The sequence below is a fragment of the Pogona vitticeps genome, chromosome 2 (genome assembly GCF_051106095.1).
Source record: "Pogona vitticeps strain Pit_001003342236 chromosome 2, PviZW2.1, whole genome shotgun sequence".
NCBI lineage: Eukaryota > Metazoa > Chordata > Lepidosauria > Squamata > Agamidae > Pogona > Pogona vitticeps.
The window spans coordinates 13,557,615-13,585,206 of NC_135784.1; the positions used below are offsets into that span (position 1 = coordinate 13,557,615).

A 27,592-nucleotide genomic window follows, 5' to 3' on the forward strand; every position below is an offset into this window, starting at 1 on the left:
GAAGTAGAAGCCCCAATTGGAGAGTTAAAAAACCAACTTTGGGAGCTAAAAGGACCAGACGGCTTCGTATCAGCCTTTGTATCATCAGATTACAATAGAGTATGTTGCGCCAACCCCTATTATAAGTTGATTTGTGTTGTCAAAGCCTGATCCAGACATTCCAGCCTCTCCCAAAGAGTAGCCACTCTTGCTCACTAAGTTTTGTGCAAAATTAGTAGATGCTTAAAAGTTAAAGAGTGCTAGTGTAAGAACGTGTGAAAGCTAGTGGCATCTAGAATACATTGATTTATATTTTAAAAAGGCATATCAGGAAATGCCAGAGTGTCAGCTACCTCTTCTCCCCTTCATGGCAATTACAGTGGAACCATCCCTTTACTGAGGAGTTTCTTCTTTGCCCTTCACTGCTTTTTCATAGTTCCTACCCCTTTAGTTAGTGACTTCCTGTCCAATGACATGATAAAAGTGCTCCTGCTTTCAGCTCTTAAGACATTCCTCTTTGTTGCTATCAAGTTTGGGGGCGAGAAGTTTCCTGACTGGTTTTTAAGAAGACAGAACGCTTGGTCATTAACGAAGTTTTTTAAGCTGGCTGTAACTGGGTTTTCATGGGGAATATAAAACATCGGCAATTTTCTTGTGGAATCACCACTTTCCATTCCCACTTCATGAAGAATTCAGGTATCAAGAAACTCTGCATCACTGATTTAACTATCAACCACAAAAGGAGAATTAAGGATTCCATACATCACTAAATACCTTGATGCATCCCAACAATGGTATGTACTTGCCTTTTGTGGTGGTGGGGAATCCTGAAAGATGTTGAGTCACAATAAACCTGCTGAATAGCTCAGATGAACAGATACTCATTAACACCAAAAAGAACAATAAATATTGCACAATTTTAAAAAAACACTTTGTCCGCACGGAGAAAATGATTCAGAAATTAGTACCTTCAATTATACCATTAATTCCTAGAATCTACCATCCATTATTCTACCTTACACACAAAGCACAATACTACTGCATTTTTTAATTACTGTATTTTTTGCACCATAAGACTCACTTTTTTCCCACAAAACAGGGGTGTGGAAAGTCTGTGCATCTTATGGAGCTAAGAAAACAGATTATATTTTCCTGTTTTCTTCTCCTAAAAAATTGGTGCGTCTTATGGAAAGGTGCGTCTTATGGAGCAATACAGTGGTGCCTCGCTTAACGGGTGCTCCGTTTAGCGACAAACCGTATAGCAACAAAGATTTTGCAATCGCAAAAGCGATCGCATTGCAATGTTTTAAATGGGGTTTTTTCGCTTTGCGATGATCGGTTCCCTGTTTCGCTTACCGATCATCGCAAAGCGATGATTTTTTAACAGCTGATCGGCGGTTCCAAAATGGCCTCCGAGTAAAAAAACTGGCCGCCCGCTGTTTTCTGGGACAGATTCCTCACTTATCAGGCAGCGAAAATGGCCGCTGCATGGAGGATCTTCGCTTTAAGGTCATTTTTTTGCCCATAGGAACACATTGGACAGGTTTTAATGTGTTTCTATGGGCTTTTTAAAATCGCATAGTGACTAAATTGCTTAGCAGCAATTTTTGCTGCATAGATTAACATTGCTATGCGAGGCACCACTGTATTCTCTTTGCTACACAGTAGAAGTAGAGAGACTCACAAAGGAAAATAGCTATGAATTCCCCAGACGGTTCACCCATTTTTCATTAACTGGCACTTAAAGTCTCAATAATTCATTCTGAGAAAATTGTAGGAGAAAGAATAAAAAAGATTTATTTACATTTGCTAGAAATTTCAGACTTGTGTATGCTGCACTCTGCACATAGCAACTAACTGAACAGATCAACAGCAAACAACTGTCTATCAGACAAAAAAGAGGGACAAAACACTCAGCAGATAGGTGCGGCTCTCTTTGAATTCAAAAGCTGAAAGGAACAATTACAGTGGTGCCCCGCTAGATGCTTACCCCGTTAAATGATGAAATTGCTTGACGATGACTTTTTGTGATCGCTATAGCTATTGCAAAACGATGTTTCCTATGGGTTTTTTCGCTATACGATGATTTGGTCCGTGCTTCGTGGACCTTTTATTCGCAAGACGATCTTTACAGCTAATCGTCAGCTCGCAAAATGGCTCCCCGCTGTTTTCCGGACCCATGCTTCGGAAGACAGCGATCGCAAAATGGCCACCCTATGGAGGATCTTTGCACGACGATCAGGTATTTTCCCCATTGGAACTCATAAAGTGGTTTTCAGTGCATTCCAATGGGGAAATTGTTTCCGCATGACGATTTCGCTGTACAGCGATTTCAGGGGAACAAATTATCGTCGTCATGTGGGGCACCACTGTAGTTTCTTTCACTGCCGTGATCTGATGGTTGTTGTAGGGTTTTTCAGGCTGTTTGGCCGTGTTCTGGAGGGAAAGGGTCCCAATCATGACTTCTCATTTTTTTTGGCTGATATTAATGTGTAGCAATAGTTTTTTGTCTCTGGAGTCCAGTTTTTTGCAGGTTGTGTGGATTCTTTCACGTAGGAGGGCATGTTCCAGGCGGTCATAGATGCCGCTAGCCTGAGGGGAAACGAAGGTCCTTTTTGTCCTAAGGAAGGCTGGTATGGTTTTTGTGTCTCTGCAGTGTAGTAGAAACGTTAAGGAACACAGGAGGTGTGCTCTTTTGCTTTGGAGTGTTTCCAGTCTGCGGGTCTGTCTGACCGTTTCCTCCCCGTAGAGGCGTTCAATGTATTCTCGAAGGCTTTCACGGCCAGATCACGGCTGAACAGACATAAAAACCTACAACAACCATCAAACAATTAGTTATTGCTGGAGAGACAGACAATCACCGCAGCCCAGTAAAGTCCTTTCCGGTTCAGTTCCAAACTACAGACAGCATGCAAGGTTACAAATAAAACTTGAACAAATAATCCTCTCAGTGGAAAATGGTGTATCTTTACACACCAGGTGATTTCTTCCCAAATGGAACATAAATCCCTGGTAGCCAAATTAGAGAAAGAGGTGGTAGTTATCTCAGTCTCTGGTTTCCACTCCTCCAGAGTCTTCGTTTGATGTTCAAGATGTCAAACGGCATTCCACAAGACCATTAACTCCCTTTGAACAGCTCATTTCCAGTTCCAATCCAAATTCAAAAGGAACGATGTTACTGATCTATAAAATATTACTGGATTTAGAAAGCTACTCAGTATATTAGGCTTAAAATGTGCATGGGCAATGATCTTGACTGTGGAATCTCTATCACGAAACATAGACAAAGTTATGGACACACACAAAAGCCACATTCAAATTATTTCAATAAACATTAAGGAGACTATCTCTTAAAATAATTTACAGCTGTTTCCTAAGCCCTCTTAAATTGACACGTATTACCAAGGAATCCACTAAACTGCACTGGAGGGGATATGGAGAAGTGCGATTTTTTAAAACATTTTTGGTGGTGATGTCCACAAATCAGACATGGATCAGAAGAAATCTCCAGTATTACAGGCCAACAAATCAGCCCTAGTGCATGGCTGGTACTAGTTAATATACAGTATTTGAAAATGGCAATTAAAATGTGCTATTATGACCCTATAACCTTCTTGCAGGTTGTAGCTGGGCAGATGTTTCCCAGACCATGAATGGCTGGTTTAGACGGGGGTTTGGGACATTGCTTTGTCAGAAGTATCGATTCAAGACATCCATCAGGCAAGAGAACATGAAACCGAAAGCAATTTGATTTGCCCTAGTTTTCTTCCATTTATTACACAGATGATAAAAACGCAAGACACACTGTAACAGATAATGACATCTGTTAAAATAACCTTTTAAGTCGAATTACACGATTAATTCCTAGTTTATTCCTTGCAGTAACTTCATTAAAATTTTTTTCTTATATTGAGAAGGGAATATATTGCTTGTTACTTTCTTATGTTCTTTTTCCTAGAACAAGCTGTAAAAGTCAGTGTTCAATAGAAAATTTATTATTGTCCTGTAATTACTACCTATATAAAATAAAGATGGGGTGGGGGAAAAGAAAGAAATCAGGCAACTCTTCTTCCTTTAGTTTCTACTCAAGGGGAAAAAAGGGCATTTCTGATTCAGCCTCCCAGACACTCCCCCCCCCAAGTTGCACAAACTGGCCACCGGTATTCCTTAGCCTCCGTCACGTTCATGCTGCTCACGGTGCCAGTCCATAAGACGGGCCAGAGAGCGGGCCTCGTTGGCCAGACTGCACTCCAAACTGCAACACAACAAAACAAACAACCTAAAAAGTCCCAAGTATTTGGTATTCCACATTCAAGACGAGGTTCTTCACACCTTCCAGAAGTCACTCCGCGCCGCTCCTCTGCACCAGCCGGTAGTAGGTCCCCCTCCGTCCCATCAGCTCGGGGTGGCTCCCCTCCTCGACAACCTCTCCGCCTTCCAGCACCACGATCTTGTGGGCGTTCTCCACCGTCTGCATCCGGTGAGCGATCACCAGCACCGCCCGGGCCTGGCGGTTCAGCACCGACCGCTGGATCTAAGGGGAAGGAAGGGCTTGGTCAGGTCTCTGGAGTTTTCTGTGGCTCCCGGCCAACCCCTAACACCCAACACACCTTCCACATTTTGTCGTACGGTAACTGCTAGTGTGCAATTATACAGGGCAAGAGAGGAAAAATGTGTAGCCAGGGAGCATAGATTGGCCTATGAATCGACCGAATCGTGAGTCCAAATCACAAAGAGTTTTTTTGGGGGGGGAACCACTTCCTCATCCCGAAGCCTGCTCCCCACCAGTTGTCGGGAGAACAGGGAGAAGGAGAAACCCAGATATGAGCTCCCAAGTACAGTTCGGGGATAACAGTGGGTTTCCCTGCTGTGCTTCTGGCACTCCTTCCCAGGGCAAGAGGAATCCCCACAGCTACCTCCCACCTCTGCTCACCCCGGACACATCCTCCGTGGAGAGGGAGACACGGGACACATAGAGCTTCCCTGACCCAAGCGCTGGTTGCCAAAACACCCCTGCAGACGGGTGTGGGATAACCAAGAACTTTTGGGCAGCTTTGCCCTTTGGCTTATCAAAGACCCGCGCAGAGGTGGAGAAACCGTGGGTCAACCGTGGAGCAGACGCCTGGGTCTGTGAATGTCCGATGCCCTCGGCCGTGGCCATGAACTCAGGGGTGGTGGTGGTGGTGTCCATGTTGTCCCCTATGTTTTCTCCCCCACAGAGGAAGGTATCTGAGATGGAGGAGCCACCTCTGATCCCAAATCGGTTCTTCCATCCCTAACGAGACTTTGGCCAGATCTTCAAAATATTTCACATGGATAATCACCCCTGCAAGACAGGCCAACCTTTAGGGGCTGCTCTATGTGGCCCGGTGTATTCTACTAGTGGATACTTTGATAAATTACTTAATTGCTTCCTACATTTGACATGCATTATTTCTCTTTCTACCTTGCTGGAAGGTGGTGTGGCTGCCTTTGGAAAGTCTTAAAGGCACACTAAATACATATTTTAATTACAAATCAAAGACATAGGTCAGCATCTTGTTGGTAGTCTCAAAGAGTAGACCCACTGGATCAGTGGGATTTACAGAAGTGTTGATGAACCATTCAACAACTGATTCAGTGGGCCTGATGTAGTTAAGACCTCCAAATAACATTTGGGCCACATTTTTAGCAGGATCTGGACTCGTACGTCTAAGATTAATTAATCTCACCCAGCACATTATTCAGTTCTACCCCTTTACTGATTGATTGACTGATTGATTGATTGATTGCATTTATACCCTGCCTATCTGGTCAACTGACTACTGTACTCTGGGCGGCTGTGTTTCACACAAACGCACACCCCACATCCCCACTCACAGCAGCTTCACTCTCCACATCCAGGGCGCTCGTGGCTTCGTCCAGCACCAAGACCTTGGGGTTCCGGATCAGGGCCCGGGAGATGGCCAGGCGCTGCTTCTGTCCGACAGACAGCTGGCCTCCCTTTTCCCCGACACCTGCAAGAAAGGGAGGAGGAGGTGGGAAAAGGATCAAGGAAGAATTAGAAAGTTTTTTTTTTTTCTGGAAAAATGGGTTCACAAGAAAGGAAGGGGCCTGAAAAGCAGCCGCCCCGTGTTATTTTGGTTGGATGAAGGATGCTGAAGGTCTTCCAGAATTAGAAGTGGGGAGGAGTACCTGCAGAGCCGCTGTACTTTCAACAGAGAACTCAAATCTCCAAACACAAACTCAAGGTACATAACAACTGTCTCTTGCGGACATGCCACTAGGCGGGCCAGGTGTCCCCAGGTTGCTGAACCATCTCTCCCAACCTTCTTTTGGGCATTGCGCTGGGATCTGGGTTGGGCCACCGATAAGCCAGGCCGTGGCCCAAACTAGGCCGAGCTCCTGTTCGGAAAGAAAGCTCCCAGCAAGCCCTGGGGCAGGAACAGGAAGCTTGAGCAGAGGTAGGCCTTGGTAAGCCTCAAAGCCTTCCAGCTGGCCATAATTTAGATCTTCATAAGGTGTCTGCCTATCACACAGATCTCCCAAAATGAAGTAGAATGGGGTTTGTAGTTCCCTCCCCAAATCCAAAACTCTAACTACTAGTTTTTCTGCATCTCAAAATCTCAGACACACTAGCCCTCCTTTTTAAAAGTAAAATCTCAAAACAAGTGATACTGGCCCCTCTCCAGGTTTTCTTGGGTGATGAGGATTATTTCCTGGATCCAGTCCAGTCTGGGTTCTGACTGATACTGCTTGAGTGCGCTGTGTTCAAGTTGTTCTGTTCCTAACTGGCCATCTAAGAAGGCAATCAGTTCCGTACATCTTGTGGGTAGGTGTTCCAAAGGTTAATCCTATATGCTAGGAGGAGACGGACCCTTTGGCCTGCACCCCTCCCATCCTGGGAATATTCAGTGGGTAAAGGTAACAGTTCCCCTTGATAGTTAGTCCAGTCGTGTCCGACTCTAGGGGGTGCTGCTCATCTCCGTTTCCAAGCCATAGAGCCAGTGTTTGTCTGTAGACAGTTTCCCTGGTCACGTAGCCAGCGTGACTAGACTAGACACGGAACACTGTTACTATAGTGGAATGCAGAAAGGTGGCATCATTCCTGCCTGTCCATCACAGCAGCTAAAGGGGAGGAGCCTAGGAAAGAGTAGGAGGGGCGGAGTTAGAGTGACAGTTAGAGGGAGTTGAAGGACAGTTAGAGACACAGTTAGAGTTAGGGAGAGGTAGAAAGAGTCAGGGACCAGAAGAAGTACAGAGAGTGTTAGGGTTTAGGAACAGGTAAAAGAGGTTTAGGATAGAATATTGAAAGTAAAACACATGTGACAAGCAGGAATGTACGCAGAAGCATAACAAGAGAGATACAACACTGGCAGTAAAGTGATTGACTACATGATCTTAAAAGTATTAACACCTGAACCAATTCACATGTGATTTTCCTGTTGAATAATAAAAGAATACTTAATCAATCATAAACCCCAATTCCTGAAGTATATGACCTTTTGGGGTGGCAGTTCCTGTGTGGGACTTGAAGTGGTATTAAGAGAATACCTGGTGGCAGCGAAAAGGGCGTGTTTACCTGTGTGGAGCCCAAGGAAATAGGGGCCACAAAAGGGGATTGCCACAGTTACTTTCCCACCCTAGTGGTACTCATTTATCTACTCGCATTTACATGCTTTCGAACTGCTAGGTTGGCGGGAGCTGGGACAAGTGACGGGAGCTCCCTCCGTTGCGTGGATTCGATCTTACGACTGCTGGTCTTCTGACCTTGCAGCACAGAGGCTTCTGTGGTTTAACCCGCAGCGCCACCATGTCCCCGTCAGTGGTGTAGGTGGTAGTGTTTCGTGACATCGGACGAGTGTGCCAAGAGCCGAGAGAGTTGCATTTTCAGGAAACAAGAACGGAATTTTAGAAAGCCTTCAACGGGAGGGAGGGGAGAGATTTGGCCCACCTGCATTGAAGCCTCCTTCCAACTCATGGATGAATCCCAAGGCGTCGGCTTCTTCTGCCGCAGCCCTCACTTCCTCCAGGCTACAGTTCTCCAACCCGTAAGTGATATTGTCCCAAATGGAGCCCGAGAAGAGGATGGGCTCTTGACCCACCAGCGCCACCTGCAGGAAAGAGGAGGGACAGCCATTAGGAACTCTGTACGGGGAAATCCTGTCAGGACAAGCGGCGCTTTTGGGGTAGGGATGGACTGTGTCCATTATTCAGACTTTCCGGGCCATCACCTTGGACCAAGAGCAGTGAGCCTTTACAGCTTGGGCATATTCTGCCCCGTTGATCCTCTGTGCTCTCAAACGGCTTCTGAGTCTTGGAGATCCGATGAATTAATGACTTCCAAAAACACAAAAGTCTTGCAAACTCAAGGCTGGGGCTTCCTTTACTGAGTCCATCCATCTCCTGTTTGGTCTTCCTTTCAAATGCATGATCCTAAGAAGGGCATATCATGGATTGTACACCCCAACACAAAACACGGTTTTCTGCCCAGGGGCATTTAGAGGATTCTGTGAAGCCTGAAGGGGAGCAAAGCTACTCTGGGTGCGCATTAAGTGCAAGGTGTGAACTTTGTCCATCCGTGCATTAGAGAGAGATGTGATGTTTTCCAAACAGTTGGAGGACTTTATTAAATGCACAACACCTCCAAAACCAGAGATCTCACATTATTTTGATGGTTGAGGGCCAACGCTCGCCACACCCTTCCCTTATCTATGGCAACACTTGGTAGAGGGAAAAGGGAGGTTGTTCTGCCCCATATGCTGGATAGCTCAGTGGTTTAGGCATCTGGTCGGAAGTTTGATTCCCTACTGGGCCTCCTTGACAGGGGCTGGACTGGATGATCCACAGGGTCCCTTCCACTTTTGCAGTCTGAACATAATTTTAAGCTCCAATGCTCGTTGTTTTATGACTGAGCCACTTCTTAATCTCTGGGTTTGAATCTGGGAACCGAGGTGGGTTTTGGTTGCATACCAGCAAAATTTAGCTTTGAAGCACTAACATCCCTAAGCGCTGTATCAGTTCATTCCAAAGAGATTCACATTGTGCTGCTTCATTTTCTTTTCTGGCTTTGAGCATATACCATTTTCTTCATGCAGGTATTTAAAACCTTTGTATACAATGGCTGCCAACATTGACTGAAATCTTGTTCAAACAACTATGTCCACTTAAGACTGATGACATCATCAGCAGGAGCAATTTTTCTAAAATTAAAAACATTCCCTACTTTTGTTCCACAGCTTTTGTGTAATCTCTTTCATGGGGTGGAAACCTTGGGAACTAAGGGACAGAAAGAGGAAGTCCTCAATTCATGAAAATAACTGCCATCAGGACGATATTCCCAGTTTACAACCATTTTAGGAAATTAAAGTCTTCCCCGTCTCATCCCGTGGCTCCCAGAGTTTCCACATGGCAAAAAGGAATACACAAAAGCCGGGGGAGCATCAGGACAGAAATAGGAATTGTTCAATTTCCAGAAAATAACCCCTGCAGACAATTCAGGGCACAGATGGGTGGACAAAATTTCAGACTGTTACGGTAAATTTATTTTCATTCTTCCCTTCTGTTTTTAAATCTGCCCATGCTTTGGAGCTTCTTAGTCCCTCCCCATTTGACAGCTGACACATTTTTGGCTATGAACGGTCGGTTGGTTTTAACTGTGCTGCCTCCTGGTTCCCACTTTATGTATACAGACTTTAGGATTCCATTTGTTTTTGGTTCCACCCCATCCTGAGACCGATGTGTTGCAGTGCAGATAATAAGAAACAGGTCGGATTTTGGAAAACCTACTGCCTCACCCATAATCCCATGTGGGTTAGAAGATTCTGAGAGACGATGTCCAAAAAAAGTAACTTTTTGTGCTGTGAAACAAAGATATTGAAGATTTCAGAGCCCAACCCATGTCTCACGGTGTCCATTTTGTAAGATAACAAAACTGGCAAAACTAATTAACCATTCAAGACAAGAACAACAACCTAAGAGAGATTCTGGGCCTTTCTCAGGTGGTTCTCATCTGCCACACGTGGCGCCTCCTCACCTGCCGGTGGAGGTATTTGTGTTCATATTCCTGGATCGGGACCCCATCCAGCAGGATCTCCCCGGACTGAGGCTCGTAGAAGCGCTCCAGGAGGGCCACGCAGGTACTCTTGCCGCTGCCGTTCAGACCCACCAGCGCCGTCACTTCCCCGGGGCGCAGCTCAAAGGAGACATTCTGGAGCAGGAGAGAACAAAGAAGGAAGGTGCTAAGAAGGGATTGCCACATTCCTACCCCGCTGGGCAACAACACCATAGAGCAGAATGTTGCCTGGGCAGCTCCAGGTGCCAGAACTGTGTCTGGTAGGATCCTTGGCTGACAGAGAGGCAAAGCCAAGTGGACGTCTGCCTCTGAGGATGAGCAAAGTGCCTTTCAGAAAGCTAGCATCCTGCAGGGGACAGAGTGACAGACTAGGACTCAATGAGACCTGGGTTCTAATCCCAGCTTAGCTATGGAAACTCACCAGGGGAGCAGCAACAACCAACCGCTTCTTGAACATCTCACATCCCACAAAACCCCCGTAAGGATCATCACAAGTCAGATGCAGTGGAAAAACAGAATCATAGAATCGTGGAGGTTGGAGAGGCCTACAAGGCCATTGAATCCAACCCTCTGCTTGAGGCAGGAATATCAAAGCGGATCTGCCAGGTGCTTGTCTACGTTTCTCTTGACTCCCTCCAGTGTTGGAGCACTCACCGCCTTCCGAGGTCGTCGATTCCACCGCCGTACCGCCCTAACACTTAGGAGGTTTTTCCTGATATTCAACCAAGCCCTATGAGGAATGTCTGAAAGAACTGGTCCTGTTTAGCCTTGAGAAAAGAAGACTGAGGGGAGATATGATAACACTTTTCAAATAATTGAAAAGTTGCCATACAGAGGAAGGGCGAGATCTGTTCTCAATGAACCCAGAGCGCAGGACACGTAATAATGGGCTCAAGTTAAAGGAAGCCAGATTTGGGTGGAATATCAGGGAAAACCTCCTAACTGTAAGAATTGTCCGACAGTGGTGTTACATACAGCACTGATGTTACCTGTCTGTCATGGGTTTGGAGGGAAAGTTCCATCCTATGGGGAGTGGAAGGCGGGACATCAGGAGGAGGGGCTGTACTGTATAAATATGTGGAGTGTGTGTGGAGAGTTTATGAGATGCTGAGAGACACTGGGTTGTGACGAAGCAGCAGCTGGGAAGAAGGAGCTGTTGTGGGAGTCTGTGTGTCAGACAGGGTACTTCTGTGTGTCAGAGTACCAACCTGATAGGTTCAGGTGTCTGTTGGTTAGCCAGAACTGATAGGTTCAGGGTCTGTGCTTTAAGTTAAGGGTTCTGGGTGAACCAAACTGTATGCTTGTATGAGTGAGAATAAGCCACGTTACTTTATCCTATTCACCTGATTGTTTATTTTTCCCTGTGTGTATTTAAAATAAACCTTATCCTTTTTATTGTTTAAAAATCCATCCCTGGTCTGTGTGACTTCTTAAAGGGAATGGTTGGTGGCAGCTTAGTGTAACTGTGTGGCAGATCCCAGTAGGTCTGGGGTTTGTCACATTGATTGGTGTCCAGCGTGTGGGATACGACTGGTCCAGTTGTCCAGTGGTCCAGCAAAGCCTTGGCAAGTGTGCCCAGAGCAAGGGGGGTCTAGTCAGGGACAGTCTGAGGCGCGTAGGTAATCTTCTAGGTGTACCTCACGGGGAGGTGCGCTAGTAGAAGAACGTGCCCACTGGGGAGACTTAGATTAAGGTGCTCTGAGGCAGCCTAGTTTTGGCGGGAAAAAGCTGAGGCAAAACTGCGTAGCAACAGTGATCTAGCTTGCCAGCTGAGAGGCCCAGCAGAGGGGGGTAGGCCCTGACTCGATACTGTTGCAAGTTAGTGCTGAAGAACAGCAGCAATCTCTAGGGAGAGCTGGTTCTGAGGCAAAAAGGAAAAAAGTGGTCATTTTATTTTGAGGCTTGACTTTTTAAAGCAGCCTGTTCTGAGGGGGGATTATGCCCTTGACTCGAAGCCAGATGGCCGAAATGAGTGAAGTGAAAGACCCCCAGATTGACCAAGGTTCTGAGGATGAATTTGGCTCAGTGCAGGGTGACAGCACAGGAGAGCAGAACCCAGAACTCAGAAAATTGCTCATAGTCCAACAGCATGAACTGAGGATGAGGCAATTTGAAGTGGAGGAAAGATTAGAGAGAGAAAGAAGGGAGGAAAGGGAAAGGCAAATTGAAATGGAGGAAAGGGAAAGAGAGAAACAGAGACAATTTGAGTTGGCATTGGAGAGAGAGAAAATGGCGTTTGAATTAAGAAAACTGGAACTGATGAACCAGAACAATAATAATAATAGGGATTCTGAGGGAGGCCAACTGTCTAAAGCTGACCTGAAGAAATTCCCTGTGTACCACAAGGGAGATTGTCCTGAGGTGTTCTTTTCCTTAGTGGAAAGAGCGTTTGTGGACTTCTCAGTGAGGGAAACTGAGAAGATGACCATCATGCGATCTTTAATCAGTGGTAGCCTGGCTGAGGTCTATGCCGAGATGCCTGAGGAACTGATGAAAGATTTTGCAGAGTTTAAAAAACTGGTCTTTGCCAGACATGGAATCAATGCGGAGCAGCTGAGACAAAGATTCAGGTCCCTCACCAAAAAACCAGAACAGACTTTTACCCAAGTGGGGGCCCAATTGGTGAGGCTGCTTGAGAAATGGCTATCGCAGGAAGGGACAGAGACCTATGAGCAGCTTAAAGATTTGATAGCGCTGGAACAGTTCTATTCAGTCCTGCATGGGGAATTGAAATTCCAGGTGAGGGAAAGGAAACCGAAATCTGTGGCAGAAGCCGCGGAGGTCGCAGATTTTATTTCCCAAATAAGAAAGCCCTTGGGTGAGGGGAAATCTGTAGGTAAACCCAAAGAAACCTACAGCAAGCACTCTCAGGGACCAGGGAAAAGCCAGCAAGGGGGAGGGGCCCCTGGTGAAGGGAAGCCCTCAGACATGAAACTAAGACCTCAGATTTTGGAGGGAAAACCAAAACAAGATGAGAGAGAATCAAAATACACCAGAAAATGCTATTTCTGTCAGGGAAAGGGTCATCTAATCTCAGAGTGTGAGAAATTAAAGCAGCTAAAAGGAATGGTGCCTCAGAATTCTAGTGGGACCAAGCCAAAAGCTGTGTTCTGTGTCCAGAAAGAGCAAGACTCAGTGTCACTGAGGGAGCCTGTTGCCATGGCTACTCAGTCTGGAACAGCTACCTCTGCTGATCAGGCTGAGGAAAATGGTCCTCTTGTGGAGGTAAAGCGCTGCTTGCTGATAAAAACTGATTCTCAGTTGTTTGAGACAGCCGGGGTGGACGTGGGAATATTTGACCGTCAGTATAGGGGGCTGCGGGACACTTGTTCCCAGGTAACCCTGTGCCATCCAGATATCATCCCTAGGGAGTTTATAATCCCAAATGAGAGCATGAAGGTGGCAGGGATTGAGGGGCAGGTAATCTCTCTGCCAGTCGCGGAGGTACCTGTCAACTTTCAAGGCTGGAGGGGAGCTTGGCGGCTAGCGATTTCATCGACTCTGCCAGCAGCCGTGCTCGTGGGAAATGACCTGGCTGAACATGTGAAAAGGGTGCTAGTGATTACACGTTCACAAGCCACCACAGGGACAGTTCAGGGGGGTAATGATGAGCCAGAGACGGAAGCAGAGGGGAGTTCAGAAGCTGTGGTGGAAACCTTAACCACAGACAGCAGATTTGGACAGGAGCAGAAGGCAGACGCCACTCTCCAAAAGTGTTTTGAACAGGTGACTGACGCCCAGCTAACACCTGAAACCCCAGTGAGATTTCTGGAGAAAAAGGGGATTTTATATAGAGAGACCCTGAGGAATATCTCAAAAGGGGGAGATGGGATCAGAAGTCAGCTGGTGGTACCTGAAAAGTATCGCCCCATGATCTTACAAAGGGGTCACTCTGACATGTTTGCTGCACACTTAGGAGTGAACAAGACACAGCAGAGAATCACACAGAATTTCTACTGGCCTGACATAGGGAAGCAGATCAGGGAGTTCTGTAAACAATGTGATGTGTGTCAAAGGCAGGGGAATAGCCGTGACAGGACCAAAGCAAAGTTGTGCCCTTTGCCTGTGATTGACACTCCGTTCAAATGCATAGGGGTGGATATTGTGGGACCTTTGCCCAAGGCCACAAAGAGGGGGAACAGGTTCATTCTAACAATTGTGGACCATGCCACAAGGTATCCTGAAGCCATACCCTTGACTAACATTGAAACTAACACAGTGGCCGATGCTTTGGTGGGGTATATGTCCAGGATGGGATTTGCCTCAGAGATAATCACAGATTTGGGCGCATCATTCACATCAAAGCTCATGAAACGCTTATGGCAGATCTGTGGAATTAAGCACAAGGAAACCACTGCCTATCATCCTGAAAGTAATGGGTTAACTGAGAAGTTCAATGGGACTCTAATGCGCATGATTAGGGCTTACTTGGCAGAAAATCCAAACAATTGGGACCAGAAGCTGCAATCCCTTTTGTTTGCTTATCGATCAGTGCCACAAGCCAGTACCGGGTTCAGTCCATTTGAACTTCTATTTGGGAGAAGGGTGAAAGGGCCCCTTGATTTGATCAAACAAAATTGGGAGCAGATCACCCAGGATGACCCACAAGACGTTGTGACTTACATAGACGCCTTGATGAATGACCTAAAGAGAAATCTAGAGCTGGCAGCAGAAAACCTGCAAGCTCAGAAGGTCAGACAGAAAACATGGTATGACCACAAAGCTAGAGAGAGGCACTTTGACCCAGGGGAGGAAGTGCTTTGGCTTAGGCCCTGCAGAGAGAATAAACTGCAGCTCAAATGGGCAGGACCATATAGGGTCATTTCCAAGATGTCAGACCTGAACTACCTAATAGAGCAGGAGGAGAACCAAGCAAGGAGGGTGGTTCATGTGAATGCCCTAAAACCCTACTACAGAGGGGAACAGAGGGTTTTATTCGCGATAAAAGCAGCTGAGAGTGAGGAAGCGGAATTACCCTTCTGGGAGGGTAGAGGGGAAGTAAAATACAACCCAGAGGAGGTAAAGATCAGTCCTGCACTCACCCAAGACCAGCAGCAAGAACTAAAAATGCTGCTTAGTAAATATCAACAGGTGTTTTCCAACAAGCCGGGGATAGTGAAGGGAGTGATGCATCGGATCCACACAGGGGATGCACCCCCGCAGGCAGTATCCCCATACCGAGTAACGGGACCCTATAGGGACAAGGTGCGGAAGGAGCTGGACGAAATGCTGAGGGAGAACATAATCGTCCCCTCTTCTAGTCCTTGGTCCTCTCCGATAGTCCTTGTGGACAAGCCTGATGGGAGCATTAGGTTTTGTGTTGATTACAGGAAATTAAACCGTGTAACCACTCCTGATGCCTACCCAATGCCCAGGCTAGACAACCTGATTGAAACCATAGGGGGTTGTCGGTTCATCTCATCATTGGACCTGGTAAAGGGATATTGGCAATTAAGAATTGATCCCAGGGATCAAGAAAAGACTGCCTTTTGTAGCCCTTTTGGTCTCTATGAGTTTCGAGTCCTGAGCTTTGGTCTCAGAAATGCACCAGCCACATTCCAAAGGCTGATGGACCAGACCTTGGCAGGGCTCAGTGACTTTACAGTGGCCTACATTGACGACATAGGGATCTTCAGTAATACCTGGGAAGATCACCTGATACACCTGGAGTTAGTGCTGCAGAGGTTAAGTGCAGCAGGGCTAACAGTAAAGGCCAGCAAGTGTCAGCTGGGTAGCCCAGAAATAAAATACTTGGGTCACATGGTAGGGGGAGGAATGATAAAACCCCTGGAGGCCAAAATAGAAGCTGTTCGTGATTGGCCCAGACCCAACACCAAGAAAAAAGTCAAATCATTTCTTGGGTTGGTGGGCTACTACAGAAAGTTCATCCCGAGGTTTAGCGAGATTGCGGCTCCGCTGACCGATCTGACGAGGAAGAAGGCTGATGACCGCATCCCGTGGACCAGCGACTGTGAGGCGGCGTTCCAGAGGTTGAAGGAGGCGTTAATCAACTATCCTGTCCTGCGTGCTCCAGACTTCGACCGGGAGTTCATCATCTACACCGATGCGTCTAACAGCGGGGTAGGAGCAGTTCTGTGCCAGGAGGATGAGAATGGTGACCAGCATCCGGTGTCCTACCTGAGTAGGAAACTTCAAAAAGGTGAGAGACATTTGGCAACCGTGGAGAAGGAGTGTTTGGCCATAGTCTACGCGATCCAGAAGGCCAAGCCTTACATCTGGGGAAGACATTTTATTCTGTGTACTGACCATTCACCATTGCAATGGTTAAAGACAATGAAAACCCACAATAGCAAACTTATGAGGTGGGCTTTAAACCTACAGGACTATGACTTTGAAGTGAAGGTGGTCAGAGGGTCAGTGAACTGTGTTGCTGACGCCTTATCAAGAAGACCTGAAGATTGAAGACGGCGAAAGAAACATGGACTATGTGTATATAATGATGACAAAAAAGTAAAATGTACCTGTTTTTTTTGAATTTGGTTTGTATGAATAAAGGTAAATTGATGTAATGTAGATGGTAAATGTTTAAATGCATAATTGCTATGGTTAACTTAGAATGTAAGTATAAGTAAGTATAATATGGTATGTATAACTGTTGTTGTGTATTTTATACAGGTTGTTTTTTTGGTGAAAAGCACCTTAGCTTTCCCCCTACAAAACAACTTATAAAGAGGGGAGGTGTTACATACAGCACTGATGTTACCTGTCTGTCATGGGTTTGGAGGGAAAGTTCCATCCTATGGGGAGTGGAAGGCGGGACATCAGGAGGAGGGGCTGTACTGTATAAATATGTGGAGTGTGTGTGGAGAGTTTATGAGATGCTGAGAGACACTGGGTTGTGACGAAGCAGCAGCTGGGAAGAAGGAGCTGTTGTGGGAGTCTGTGTGTCAGACAGGGTACTTCTGTGTGTCAGAGTACCAACCTGATAGGTTCAGGTGTCTGTTGGTTAGCCAGAACTGATAGGTTCAGGGTCTGTGCTTTAAGTTAAGGGTTCTGGGTGAACCAAACTGTATGCTTGTATGAGTGAGAATAAGCCACGTTACTTTATCCTATTCACCTGATTGTTTATTTTTCCCTGTGTGTATTTAAAATAAACCTTATCCTTTTTATTGTTTAAAAATCCATCCCTGGTCTGTGTGACTTCTTAAAGGGAATGGTTGGTGGCAGCTTAGTGTAACTGTGTGGCAGATCCCAGTAGGTCTGGGGTTTGTCACAAGTGGAACCAACGACCTCAAGACGTGGCGAGTGCTCCAACACTGGAGGCACTCAAGATAAATTTGGTCAATCACCTGGCAGACATTCTCTGATTTGGATCTCTGCATTGAGCAAGGCGTGGGGCTCGATGGCCTCAGAGGCCCCTTCCAACTTCTTCATGCTATGATGATTCTTATGACTCCCTCTTCCAGCATCCTCACAGGTCTTCCCAATTGCCCAAGACTCTTGGGGTACTTCACCTTTTTCACACAGAACTTGCCTTCAAGACCTGGACGTCGGGGCGAGCAGGATAAGAGAAGGAAACATTCCTGAATGAGACCTGCCCTTGGAGGAAGTCGGGGGCCAGCGTCCCCTCCGTGCCAACAGCCGGCTCCCGGGCAAGGTATTCAAACACCTTCTCCGCGGCACCCACGTTGCTGAGGGCATCTCCGTAGGCATACATCAGGGCCTAGGGAAGGAGAAGGAATGGACAGGGCCAAGGAAATACCAAGCTGGAACATCACATCCCATTGACTCTTACAATTTATGAGCCGTACAACCTGAAATCCCCCCTGGATCCGGGAGACTCGTCTGCTCACGGAGTGATGTCCAGGGCTGTGCTCTGGCGTGTTTTTGTCAGCAGGTCCCAGAATCCAGCCCCAAACTACAAAAGCACAGTCCTACAGATGGCTCTTTTTGAAAGGCCACCGTGCAAGAATCGTGTAGGGTATACTTCTGGGTTTCACCTTTCTGGGTTGTGCGGGTGTGTTCGTGTGTGATAGCAGGGGTGGGGTGAGAGTTGGAAGAGATAAAGGATGCCAAAAGGACCTTGCTGATCATCTGATCCAGGGCTCAACCTGGTTGGCAGGACTGGGGTGCCCTTTTGCCACAGGGGGTCAGCCCTCCCTCCCCTTCATCTTTCAGAACCAGAGGTGATGGGGATGGTGGTTTGTGTCTCTTTTGGAGGAGAAGAAAAACCAATCCCCCACTGCTGGAGAGTCCAGGAATGAAAATCTTTCACTTTAACCAAAAGCGGTGGCGAGGGGGGAGGGAAGAGGAGCGAGGCGTCAAGGGACCCTACAGCCAGGCAGGGGGGCCCTCTCTGGCCTGCAGATCTGCTCCCCAGCCCTCTTTCAAGCCAACACAAGCTGAGCCTTTCTTGCTTCGACTCACCCGCGTGCACATCCCCACTTCCATCTGGTAGAGGATGAAGGAGACCAAGTCCCCTTTGGTGATGAGGCCAGCGAGGATCTGCTGGTACCCGCAGTGAAGCAGGATCAGCTTCAGGCCCAGCTGGAGGATCTGGAAAGAGAAAGAGATCTGGCATTGCCTGGAGATCCGGGATTCCCTTGGAAGCTTCTCAGCTGCCCCAGAGACTATCTGCTCTCATCATCCCTCTTCTGAACCTTCAGATCTTTACAAGTCCTGCCCTGAGTGGCCCCAAGAATCAATTCAAGTGAGGGGGCCAACGTCCAGGTGGGGCCTTTTCAGTGGGGGCACCTCTGAGGGGCTCACCTGGCACCATCTCGGGCCCCCCAAAAGTGAAGCCATCCTTCTTCGTTCCTCCCGGCCCGCTAAGTGACTTAACATACAGTGGTGCCCCGCATAGCGACGATAATCTGTTCTGGATAAATCGTTGCTATCCAGAATCGTCACTATACGAGGCAAAAAACCCCATAGGAATGCATTAAAACACGTTTAATGCGTTCCTATGGGGAAAAACTCACCGTTATGCAAAGATCTTCCATCCGGCCGCCATTTTCGCCGTCTCGGTAAGCGAGGGAACCGCGCGAAAATGCTGCGGGCGGCCATTTTGTTGACCCGGCAGCCATTTTGGAACCACCAATCAGCTTGCCACCGTTGGCAAAACATCGCAATGCGAAGATCGGTAAGTGAAACACTTACCGATCATTGGAATACGATGTTTTGCTGTTCAAAACATCGCAATGTGATTGCTTTTGCAATCGCAAAATCTGCATTGCTATGCGGATTCGCCGTTAAATGGGGCGCTCGTTATGCGAGGCACCACTGTAGTTTCATCTGGGCCTCAGTTCAACATTTCCCAATTGGCCAAAGGGTAATTAGGAGGAATTCTTCTGGGGGGGAGGAATAAACTGCCTTGTGGTAACTTATCATAATTTCCACACATAGCAGATGTCAAAACAACAATGTGTCTATGTAATTAAGAGAGGATCTGGGGTAGGCGGAGTTCCCTGGATTAACCTTCATCCTTTATTTATACCGGCCGGATTGGCTCAACGCTTACAAATGAGCTGCATAGTTTGCCAGGGCAATTTGCAACGCTTTGATGAGATGCACATATTGGTCACCTGTGTGGTTACATGCCTAATTATACAGGCAAGATGTGGCCTGCGAGCTAATCAATAAGCTTCAATTAGCCTCAGCAAGTTAGGCCCACCGGATGCAAAAGCCGATAGGATGCTGTCTATTAATGTGATGCGTACAAGCATATGCAAGGTTCCCTCTAAGGGGTGCCTGTGCATGTGTGTGACCCTCCCTCGATGCACCTTTACTCCTCCTCCACACACCATTACTGATCATTTCCCACCCCTTTGGTTCTGGTTGCAATGGAACCCTGTGCAGTGGGGGAGATCCTAAGAATTTGTATCTTTGAGCCATCCAGAGAATCCCTGTTACGGGTCGGTGTATAAATATCTTAAAAGAAATACAGTGGTGCCTCGCTTAATAACGTTAATTAATTCCAGCGAAATTGCTGTAGAATGAAAACGTCGTAAAGCAAAAATAAAAAAGCCATTGAAACGTATTAAAACCTGGTTAATGCGCTCCAATTGGTTAAAAACTCACCGTCCAGCGAAGATCCTCCATAGGGGTGGCCATTTTCGGGTGCCTGTGCAGCGAAAAATGGCTCCTAAACATAGTGGGGAGACATTTTGTACACCCGGCGGCCATTTTGAAACCCCGATACAGCTGTTTTGATCGTCGGGAAGCGAAAAACAGTTCCTGAAACAGGGAACCGATCATCGCGCAGCAAAATTCCCCCATTTAAAACATCATTTTGCAATTGCTTTTGCGATTGCAAAACCTTCAATGTTAAGCGGATTCATCGTAATGCGGGGTAAGCATAAAGCTGGGCATGACTGTATTAAAAAGGTGTTGCAGATTTCAAGATACCATGACTCACACAGAAAAAAAACCTGCTCTTTTTTCACCTTCTCCTCACGGGACAAGGAAGACTCACCCGTCGGAAGAGCAAGTAGACCGCCTTCTCCACAGCCCTCTGGTTCTTCAGCCGGTGAGTCTCCTCCAGCGCTGCATCGTAGAACTTGGACTCCTCCTCTTCGGTGGCAAAGCCACGCACTGTCTCGATGGAGGAGACCATCTCACGAACCACCTCCCCGGAGTGTGCTGTGGAGTCCTGGATTGCCTTCAGCAGAGCCTGGAGAAATTGGAGAGAGGGAAAGAAAAGTACAAATTTAACTAAACACAGTAATAGGGGGTGTGTGGAGAAGGATTTGGCTCAGTTTGTCCAAGTGCACTGACAAATGCCATCACTTAACACATTGTTCTGGTTGAGATTCTGTGATACAGTATTGAGATTCCACAATATTCTTTTATGTTTTCTAGATCTGAACCCGGGTCTAACCACTTTACTCCACAGCCCATCCCTCTCGTAGCTGTACTCAGCTCCCTCCTCCAAGTGTACCTGGTGACGGGCATCATAGACCTTCTGGGCAGCCAGCATGAGGGGCGTCTCAATGAAGGTCAGGAGGGTGAAGCGCCACGAGACGCTGACCATGAACCCGTACAGCCCGACAATTTTGATCAGGCTGCGCAGGAAGATGTTGGCATTGCGCGTCACCGAGTGGCTCATCTTGGTCGTGTCCGTGGACAGGCGAGAAGTCAAGTCTCCTGTGGGACCAAGAGGCAGCCTGGTCAACAAGACACCAGGGTCGAGATGAGTTGATGTTGTCCCCACAGGACGGGAAGATGGCAATCCAGCATTTCTGGCTGACACGGGAATTAAAGGGTTACAACCCATCCTGAAAGGAGGGCTATCGCTCAGTGGGAAGGCACATGGAATATGGAGTCAATGATGGGGAAACCTCGACATCTCGAACAGCTCATGCCCCTCAGAAGTCATAATCCTGGAAAAAGGGAATCCGAAAACCCCACATGAAAAACAACAACCCTAGATTCCACACTGGCAAGTGCACTCCCGCCCCCTTATTTTTTTACTATAATTTTACCTAAAAGATTCCTCAGTCCATGTATCTGCACACTGGCCTTGTGGTTCAGCAAGTTGTACTCTCAAAAAAAGAATGGACTGAATGCAGAAAAGAAGTACCCAGTTTTCATCTACATAGCAACTTTGCCACAGCAGATCTTGGGGGAGGGGGAATACTATTTTGGACTACAACTCCCAGAATCCATGCAGGCAGCCTGCCTGGATATGGAAAGTACCGGGTTTCCACATGCGTGGCCACAGATCCCTCCCACATCATTCCAAGTAACACCAAAGTTTGCTCTTGGATTGTGGGATTTCTGAAACGGGCCCGTCACACTCTTCCAATACTGCTGGGATTTTTTTTTGTTCCTGGGGCAGCTTGTAAACTCTCCAAGTGCGGGTTTCACTGAAAACTGTGCCTCAGCCAACGTATCTACCCAACATATCTACGCTGCACTCTCAAAGAAAAAGAACGTACGGAACAGGGGCCGCCTAAACAGGACTGTTGTGTTCTTTGTGCTGTCGTTGTTATTTGTTTTTACCCACCTTAGGTCCTTTTTAAGCTCTATAAAACCGTTCCATTTGCGGTGGTAAGACTTAGTAAGTGCCTCTTAAAATTAATCTGCCAAAGTCAAGATTTAGAATTAATTGTTAAGCTTCCCCACAACATTTTAAAAGCAAAGTTGAAGAGCGATGGTGGTGGAGAGGAGACATGGACCTGTCAGAATTATTCATCTTATATTCGACCATTACTTTGAGGAAAAGAGAGCCCCACTCCTTTACCCTCACAACAGCCCTGTGAGGTAGATTCGGCCCACCAATTTTGAGTGAGTAACGCCTTGAATTGCAGCGTTCCAGAAAGCCTGAATTTGAATTTCAGTCTTCCACATCCTAAATTGGTTAAAAAAAAATCACAGGTATAGCTTCCAAGTAAATACCTTTAATAAAAACGACAAAAAGCAAGCTTTCAACAAAGCACACAGGATTACAAACGGCATGCTAACTACATTGCATATGGTGATATATACACTCAGTACAATTACATCAACCAAACTATCCATGTGACACAATCGTGTTGAGCGTATATATCACGTATGGAATGTGGTTAGTTTTTTCCTTGTTGAAAGCTTGCTTTATGTTGTTTCATTGAAAAATGTTTAAAAAGGTAAAGGTTAAGGTTCCCCTTGATAATTTTTGTCCAATCGTGTTCGACCCTAGGGGGCGGCGCTCATCCCCGTTTCCAAGCCATAGACCCAGCGTTTGTCCAAAGACAATCTTCCGTGGTCACATGGCCAGTGCGACTAGACACGGAACGCTGTTACCTTCCCACCGAGGTGGTCCCTATTTATCTACTTGCATTTGCATGCTTTTGAACCGCTAGGTTGGCGGGAGCTGGGACAAGCGACGGGAGCTCACTCCGTCGCATGGATTCGATCTTACGACTGCTGGTCTTCTGACCCTGCAGCACAGGCTTCTGCGGTTTAGCCCGCAGCGCCACCACGTCCCTGAAAAATGTTTACTTGGAAGCTAAACCTGTGGATTATTTTTGAGCCACTCCAGTCCGTTTAACTGGGATTGGTCAACTTCTTCTTTGATGCTCCAAGCAAGCAGAGAAGTTTCCATTCTTCCGATTCTGTGGCAGACACTCAATCAGACCAACAGCCAGAAGGGAGCATCTTGAGTGGCCGCAGCAAGAACAAGAAGACTTGGGTTAATATCCAGGCTTTCTGGAAATACCTGGGCAAGAGAATCCTCCCCAAAGCTCTGTCTTCCCAGGTGGAAAATAGGGACCTTGGGGGAGCCCTCACCTGTCTTCACCTGCTGGAAGAAAGCCACGTCCTGCCGCACCAGGGAAGAGAACAGCAGGTTGCGGATCCGGATGACCATGCGGGCAGTGGTGAATATGAAGAGCCCTCCACGACCGCCAGCAGAGAGGGAGCTAGAGAAGGAAGTACAGGAAGAGGAAGACCGCCTGCAGCCTACAGGGGAAACCGGGGTCTATTGGCAGGCAAGGGTGAGGTCAGGGTAAAGGAAGGGCGCCGTGCAGAACAAACTCACCTCCCAACCGAAACCAGACCCAAGAGCAAGATGGCCCAGGAGAAGGCATCCGAGTCGTACTGGGTACCCAAGATATCAATCACGCATCCTGTGTAGTAAGGGATGAAGATTTCACCTGCAGATGGAGCACAAATTAAGCGTTTTTTTAAAAAAAATATATGCACAGAACTGCATCTTTCCTGCTTCTCTGTTTTCTCCCCAGCAATAGGGTCACTTTTGTTATGCACCTCTCGAGAATAAGGCCTGCAAAGGAAACCAAGTTTGACCTGAGAGTGGTAGGCCCTGATTTTAAAAACTCCTCGGGTTTTAATCTGCAATCAGACCTATTTCCCCACTTGAGAGAGCACTGCTTCCAGATACAGGAGCAGGGTATAAGTGAGTCCTAGGGGAGAGATAATGGCAAAAATCTTGTATCTTTGTGGTTGAACTCCCAGGGAGAGTCGGCCCATGAATTCAATGGAATTTACATAGATGACTCACCAACTGATTCAGTGGGTCTATTGTAAGTAACAGGATTTGAGCCAATATTTTCAGAGCAGCAGAAATAGCTGGGAGGTGCCATTGCTGAATTCGCACCTGGTGCAACTTACATTGAGGATAGTGGCCTGTGCAGGTTTCAGAGCAATCATTTGAATGTTTGAATCTTTAATGTAGTGTTTTAACTGGTTGATTTAAAATTGTTTTAAATATCTTATTTTTAAAAACTATTCTACACAACTCTGTAGCCCACGCTGAAATCCTATAACTGTTTCAAAAAAAAAAAATAAAAAAGAAAAATGAGAATAAAGAAACAATTACAGTTCCTAACATTAATCTCAACAATCAACACATTAAAATTCTCACCACCCAATCTTAGCTTTTTCCCTTCAGTAATCATCAACAAAATGTATGACACCTTTTGTCTGAGCTTTCCGATTGGTGTGCAAAATATTCGTACCACAAGACAAGACAGGTGTAGGAAATCAGTTTTGCCTGGATAGATCTAAAGTGAGCTGAGGTTTTTGAGACCATTGATCAGTAGAAATCGCTCCCTGCCTCTCGCACGCTCACACACGAAGGCTACTCACCGACCACGGCCAGGGTGAGGCAAAGGAAGGCCCCAGCGATGTAGGGAGTATCCGGGCGCAAAAGCTTCGCCACCTTCCACAGGGTGGCCGTGTCCCCCTTTTTTGACCCTGTTGCGCCATTCCCTTGTCCAAGAACCTGCCAGACGAGGAGGGCCAGCCCCACGGCCCCATAGCTCAGCAGCAGCCAGGCCCAAGGGGCTGAAGACAGGAGGAGAGGGGGGTCTCCAAACCAGTGCCCCACGGCCAGGTAGGAGGGGGGCAGGAGACTCACGGCAGCCACGGCCACGGGGGCGAGGTGGGAGGGGCGACCCAGAGAGAGCAGCCCCCAGGCCCCCAAAAGCACCAACAGGCGCACAGCAGCCTCCAGCCAGGCCGCCGGGACCCCCCACTGAGCCAGGGAGGGCCGCCCCAGATCCAGCAAGGAGAGCAGGAGGGCATCGCAGAGGAACAGAGGGGCAGCCAGGCGCAGGCTACGGGGCAGCATCGTGGTGGCAGAGCCTGTGGAGAAAGGAGAGATTAGATGGTAGGTGATGGGTTACAAGAGACATCCCACTGAAATCAGTGTGGGCTCATCTCAGGTATGTGTGCCAAGGGTTTCCACCGGAAGCTCCTCTTTTCTCCCGAGCCTTGCCTAGAAGCAGGTCCACTGAACCCAACGGGCTTCCAACTAGGAATAGGGATCAGGGAGTGAGAAATATACTGCAGTTCCCTGGAACCAGGGGTCTGGAGAGAAGGGTCCCCCGAGAAGGGTTTTTGCAATCTGCCAGACGCTGAAAGAGAGCCTTCCGAAGGCTGTGAAGGTTCAGGACCCAGCGGGAATCGGAACCCAGATCCTTCATCCGCCGCAGTCTCTGCTCCACCAGACTGGCTCCTTTGCAAAACCGTGTTCAACCAGTTGTGTCCTGCAAGGGGTTCCTGGGAGGGGGGGGAAGAGTCTGTCCTGGGGGGCTGCAGAGCCAGTCCCAGAAGGAAAGGACCCCAAGCCGAACAACTGGCTTGGGCAAACCCCGTTCAAGGAACCCCTACGAGGCCCCTGGCAGGCACCCAGCCGAGGTAGAGAAAAAGGCACTCCCAGTGGGGTTTATTGCAGCAGGGGAAACGCACGCAGGATAGCCGGTGCGGTGTAGCGGATAGACCAACGGGCCAGGACCTGGGTTCGAATCCTCCTCCGGCCATAGAAACTCACGGGGGGGGGGGAGCGTAACTGGCCAAAGCACTCTCTCCAAGGGCCTCCCTTCCAACTTGGCGGCACGGACGTGACTTTAAGGGCGTCCAGGGTTGCCCACAATCACAACTGCACCGCAAAGGTGAACTGCACTCCCGGCGTGGGTGCCCCCCCCCCCCCCGAGGAAGGCTCGCTCTCACAGCCTGCAGACGTTACTCTGGCGACTGCAGTTCCCAGAAATCTCCCGGCCAGAAGGGCCAGGAAGGGGAGTCCTGGAAGGCATTGCCTTTCCACCCACAACCACCTCCCCACCCCCGAGACTCTTCCGCGGGGCCGGCCACATCGGGCGCGCCCACTAGCCCGGAGGAAGGCTGATCCCGAGCAGCGCCAAGCGGAGGATCCCCGTCCCGATCGCCCGTCACTCGCGTGGCCTTCCTCCTCCTCCTCCTCCTCCTCTTCGCCTTACCCGAAGTCCGAGCCGGCCAAAAACGATCCGCTTTCCGAAGGGCTGCGCCTGGGGCTCGAACCGCTGGCTTTCACTTTCGGAACGAGGCCCCAGCCCCCCCCCTCTGGTCCCTGCAGCCACTAGAGGGCGCCCGCTGCCTGCAATGGGAAAAGTCCCCACCCCGTTGTAGGTGGGGGAATCCCAGGCGTCGTCATTCCGCTGGTGATGGGGATGGATGGATTGGGGGGCGGGAAAGCGGGCTTCATCGCCTGAAGGGAAAAGGGGGGGGGGGCAAACGTGGAACAAGAAGCCAGGAGGGCCGCCTGAGGATCGGGCCCTCAGAGCCGCGCCGGCCCCTCAGCTGGGGGGGCTCTTCTGTCAACCCCTCAACGCCCCCCAAGTGGCTCAGAAACCCCAAGCGGGGTTGAGAGCGAAAGCAGGAGCGCTGGGGAGGGCGAGGCACCTTGGAAATGGCTACAGCGTGGAAGGGAGGGTGGCCATGGCAGCTGCGGCCCCTTTCTTCCATCATGAGAAGAAACCATTGCATTAAAAACCACAAAAACACACACAGACGGAGCCAAGAGCCTGGCGGGACGCCCACAGGGACTTCCCTGCCCGACTCAGAGGGCACAAAGAGGGGGACCCCAAAGGCCATTGGGGGGCACCATCCAGAGCTACAGAAGGAGAAAGTGGCTGCTGGATCCCGCTCTCAGGGAAGCTCCCCAGGCAGAGAAAGCAAGCCGTTTAGGGCCAAGGATGATGACAGGTGTAGGCGTGCAAGAGACAACGCGGGTCAAAGTCCTTTGCTGGGGGCCAGGCCATTTATGAGTTGTTGGGGTGTATTTTTTAAAAATCTTGATTCCAGGCCAAGGACTTGCTGGGGCTTTCAGTTTCACCCTTTGGCGCTCAAGACAAAGCGCCAGGAGGAAGTGTTTGGGGACGGGAGCCATTTTGTGCAGGCTGTCACTGTAGTGCAGACAAGAGGCACGCAAAATGGCGGCCTCAGGCATGAAGCCGCCGGCCCAAGTATTTGACTGGTGGTGGGGATCCTGCTCTTCAAGGTCCTGCTCTTCAAGTCAGAAGGTTCCTGCCTGAATCATTCACCTCGGGGACCATCACGTCCTGGAGAGAAGCTGATACCTCTATTGCTCTTCTAACAACAACAACAACAACACATGGCCCAGTCTCCAATCCTTAATAATCATCATCGTACACTATGGGTCACTGATTCCTCTTTAAAGCTTCACAACCTAACAAGTTACAAAGGACATTGTTAGTCACAATGAGTTACCCATCTCAGTTACGAGGGCTTACAATTTCAGAAAAAACACACATACATATACAAATGGAGCTCAAAGCATGTGCAGGCTTGTGGAATGTGGCTGGCTGACCTTGCAAATGG

The 27,592-nt window shown here is 48.2% G+C and overlaps 2 protein-coding genes across 5 annotated transcripts in view; one reads left to right on the top strand and one right to left on the bottom strand.

The window, feature by feature from the left end:
• The window catches only part of LOC110070857 (class I histocompatibility antigen, F10 alpha chain-like), a 51,135-nt gene that overhangs the window by 20,504 nt on the left and 3,039 nt on the right, over positions 1-27,592 (top strand). The window lies entirely within an intron of this gene.
• On the bottom strand, positions 1,751-26,309 carry LOC110070640 (antigen peptide transporter 2). Of its 4 annotated transcripts, XM_078387520.1 has the most exons (13): positions 26,212-26,309; positions 24,581-25,078; positions 23,514-23,628; positions 23,264-23,394; positions 20,934-21,238; positions 20,469-20,666; positions 18,422-18,550; positions 17,529-17,717; positions 9,995-10,168; positions 7,913-8,072; positions 5,839-5,975; positions 4,312-4,513; positions 1,751-2,790 (listed from the first exon to the last, which is right to left on the bottom strand). In XM_078387520.1, exons 2-12 carry the CDS (start codon positions 25,062-25,064, stop codon positions 4,322-4,324), a joined length of 2,214 nt encoding a protein of 737 aa, XP_078243646.1. In that variant the 5' UTR covers positions 25,065-25,078; positions 26,212-26,309; the 3' UTR covers positions 1,751-2,790; positions 4,312-4,321. The 4 variants fall into 4 exon arrangements, with proteins under 4 accessions (XP_078243646.1, XP_078243645.1, XP_078243647.1 ...); XM_078387519.1 differs by lacking the exon at positions 1,751-2,790 and having other exon boundaries at positions 3,726-4,513; positions 26,212-26,308; XM_078387521.1 differs by lacking the exon at positions 1,751-2,790 and having other exon boundaries at positions 3,726-4,513; positions 20,934-21,139; positions 26,212-26,307.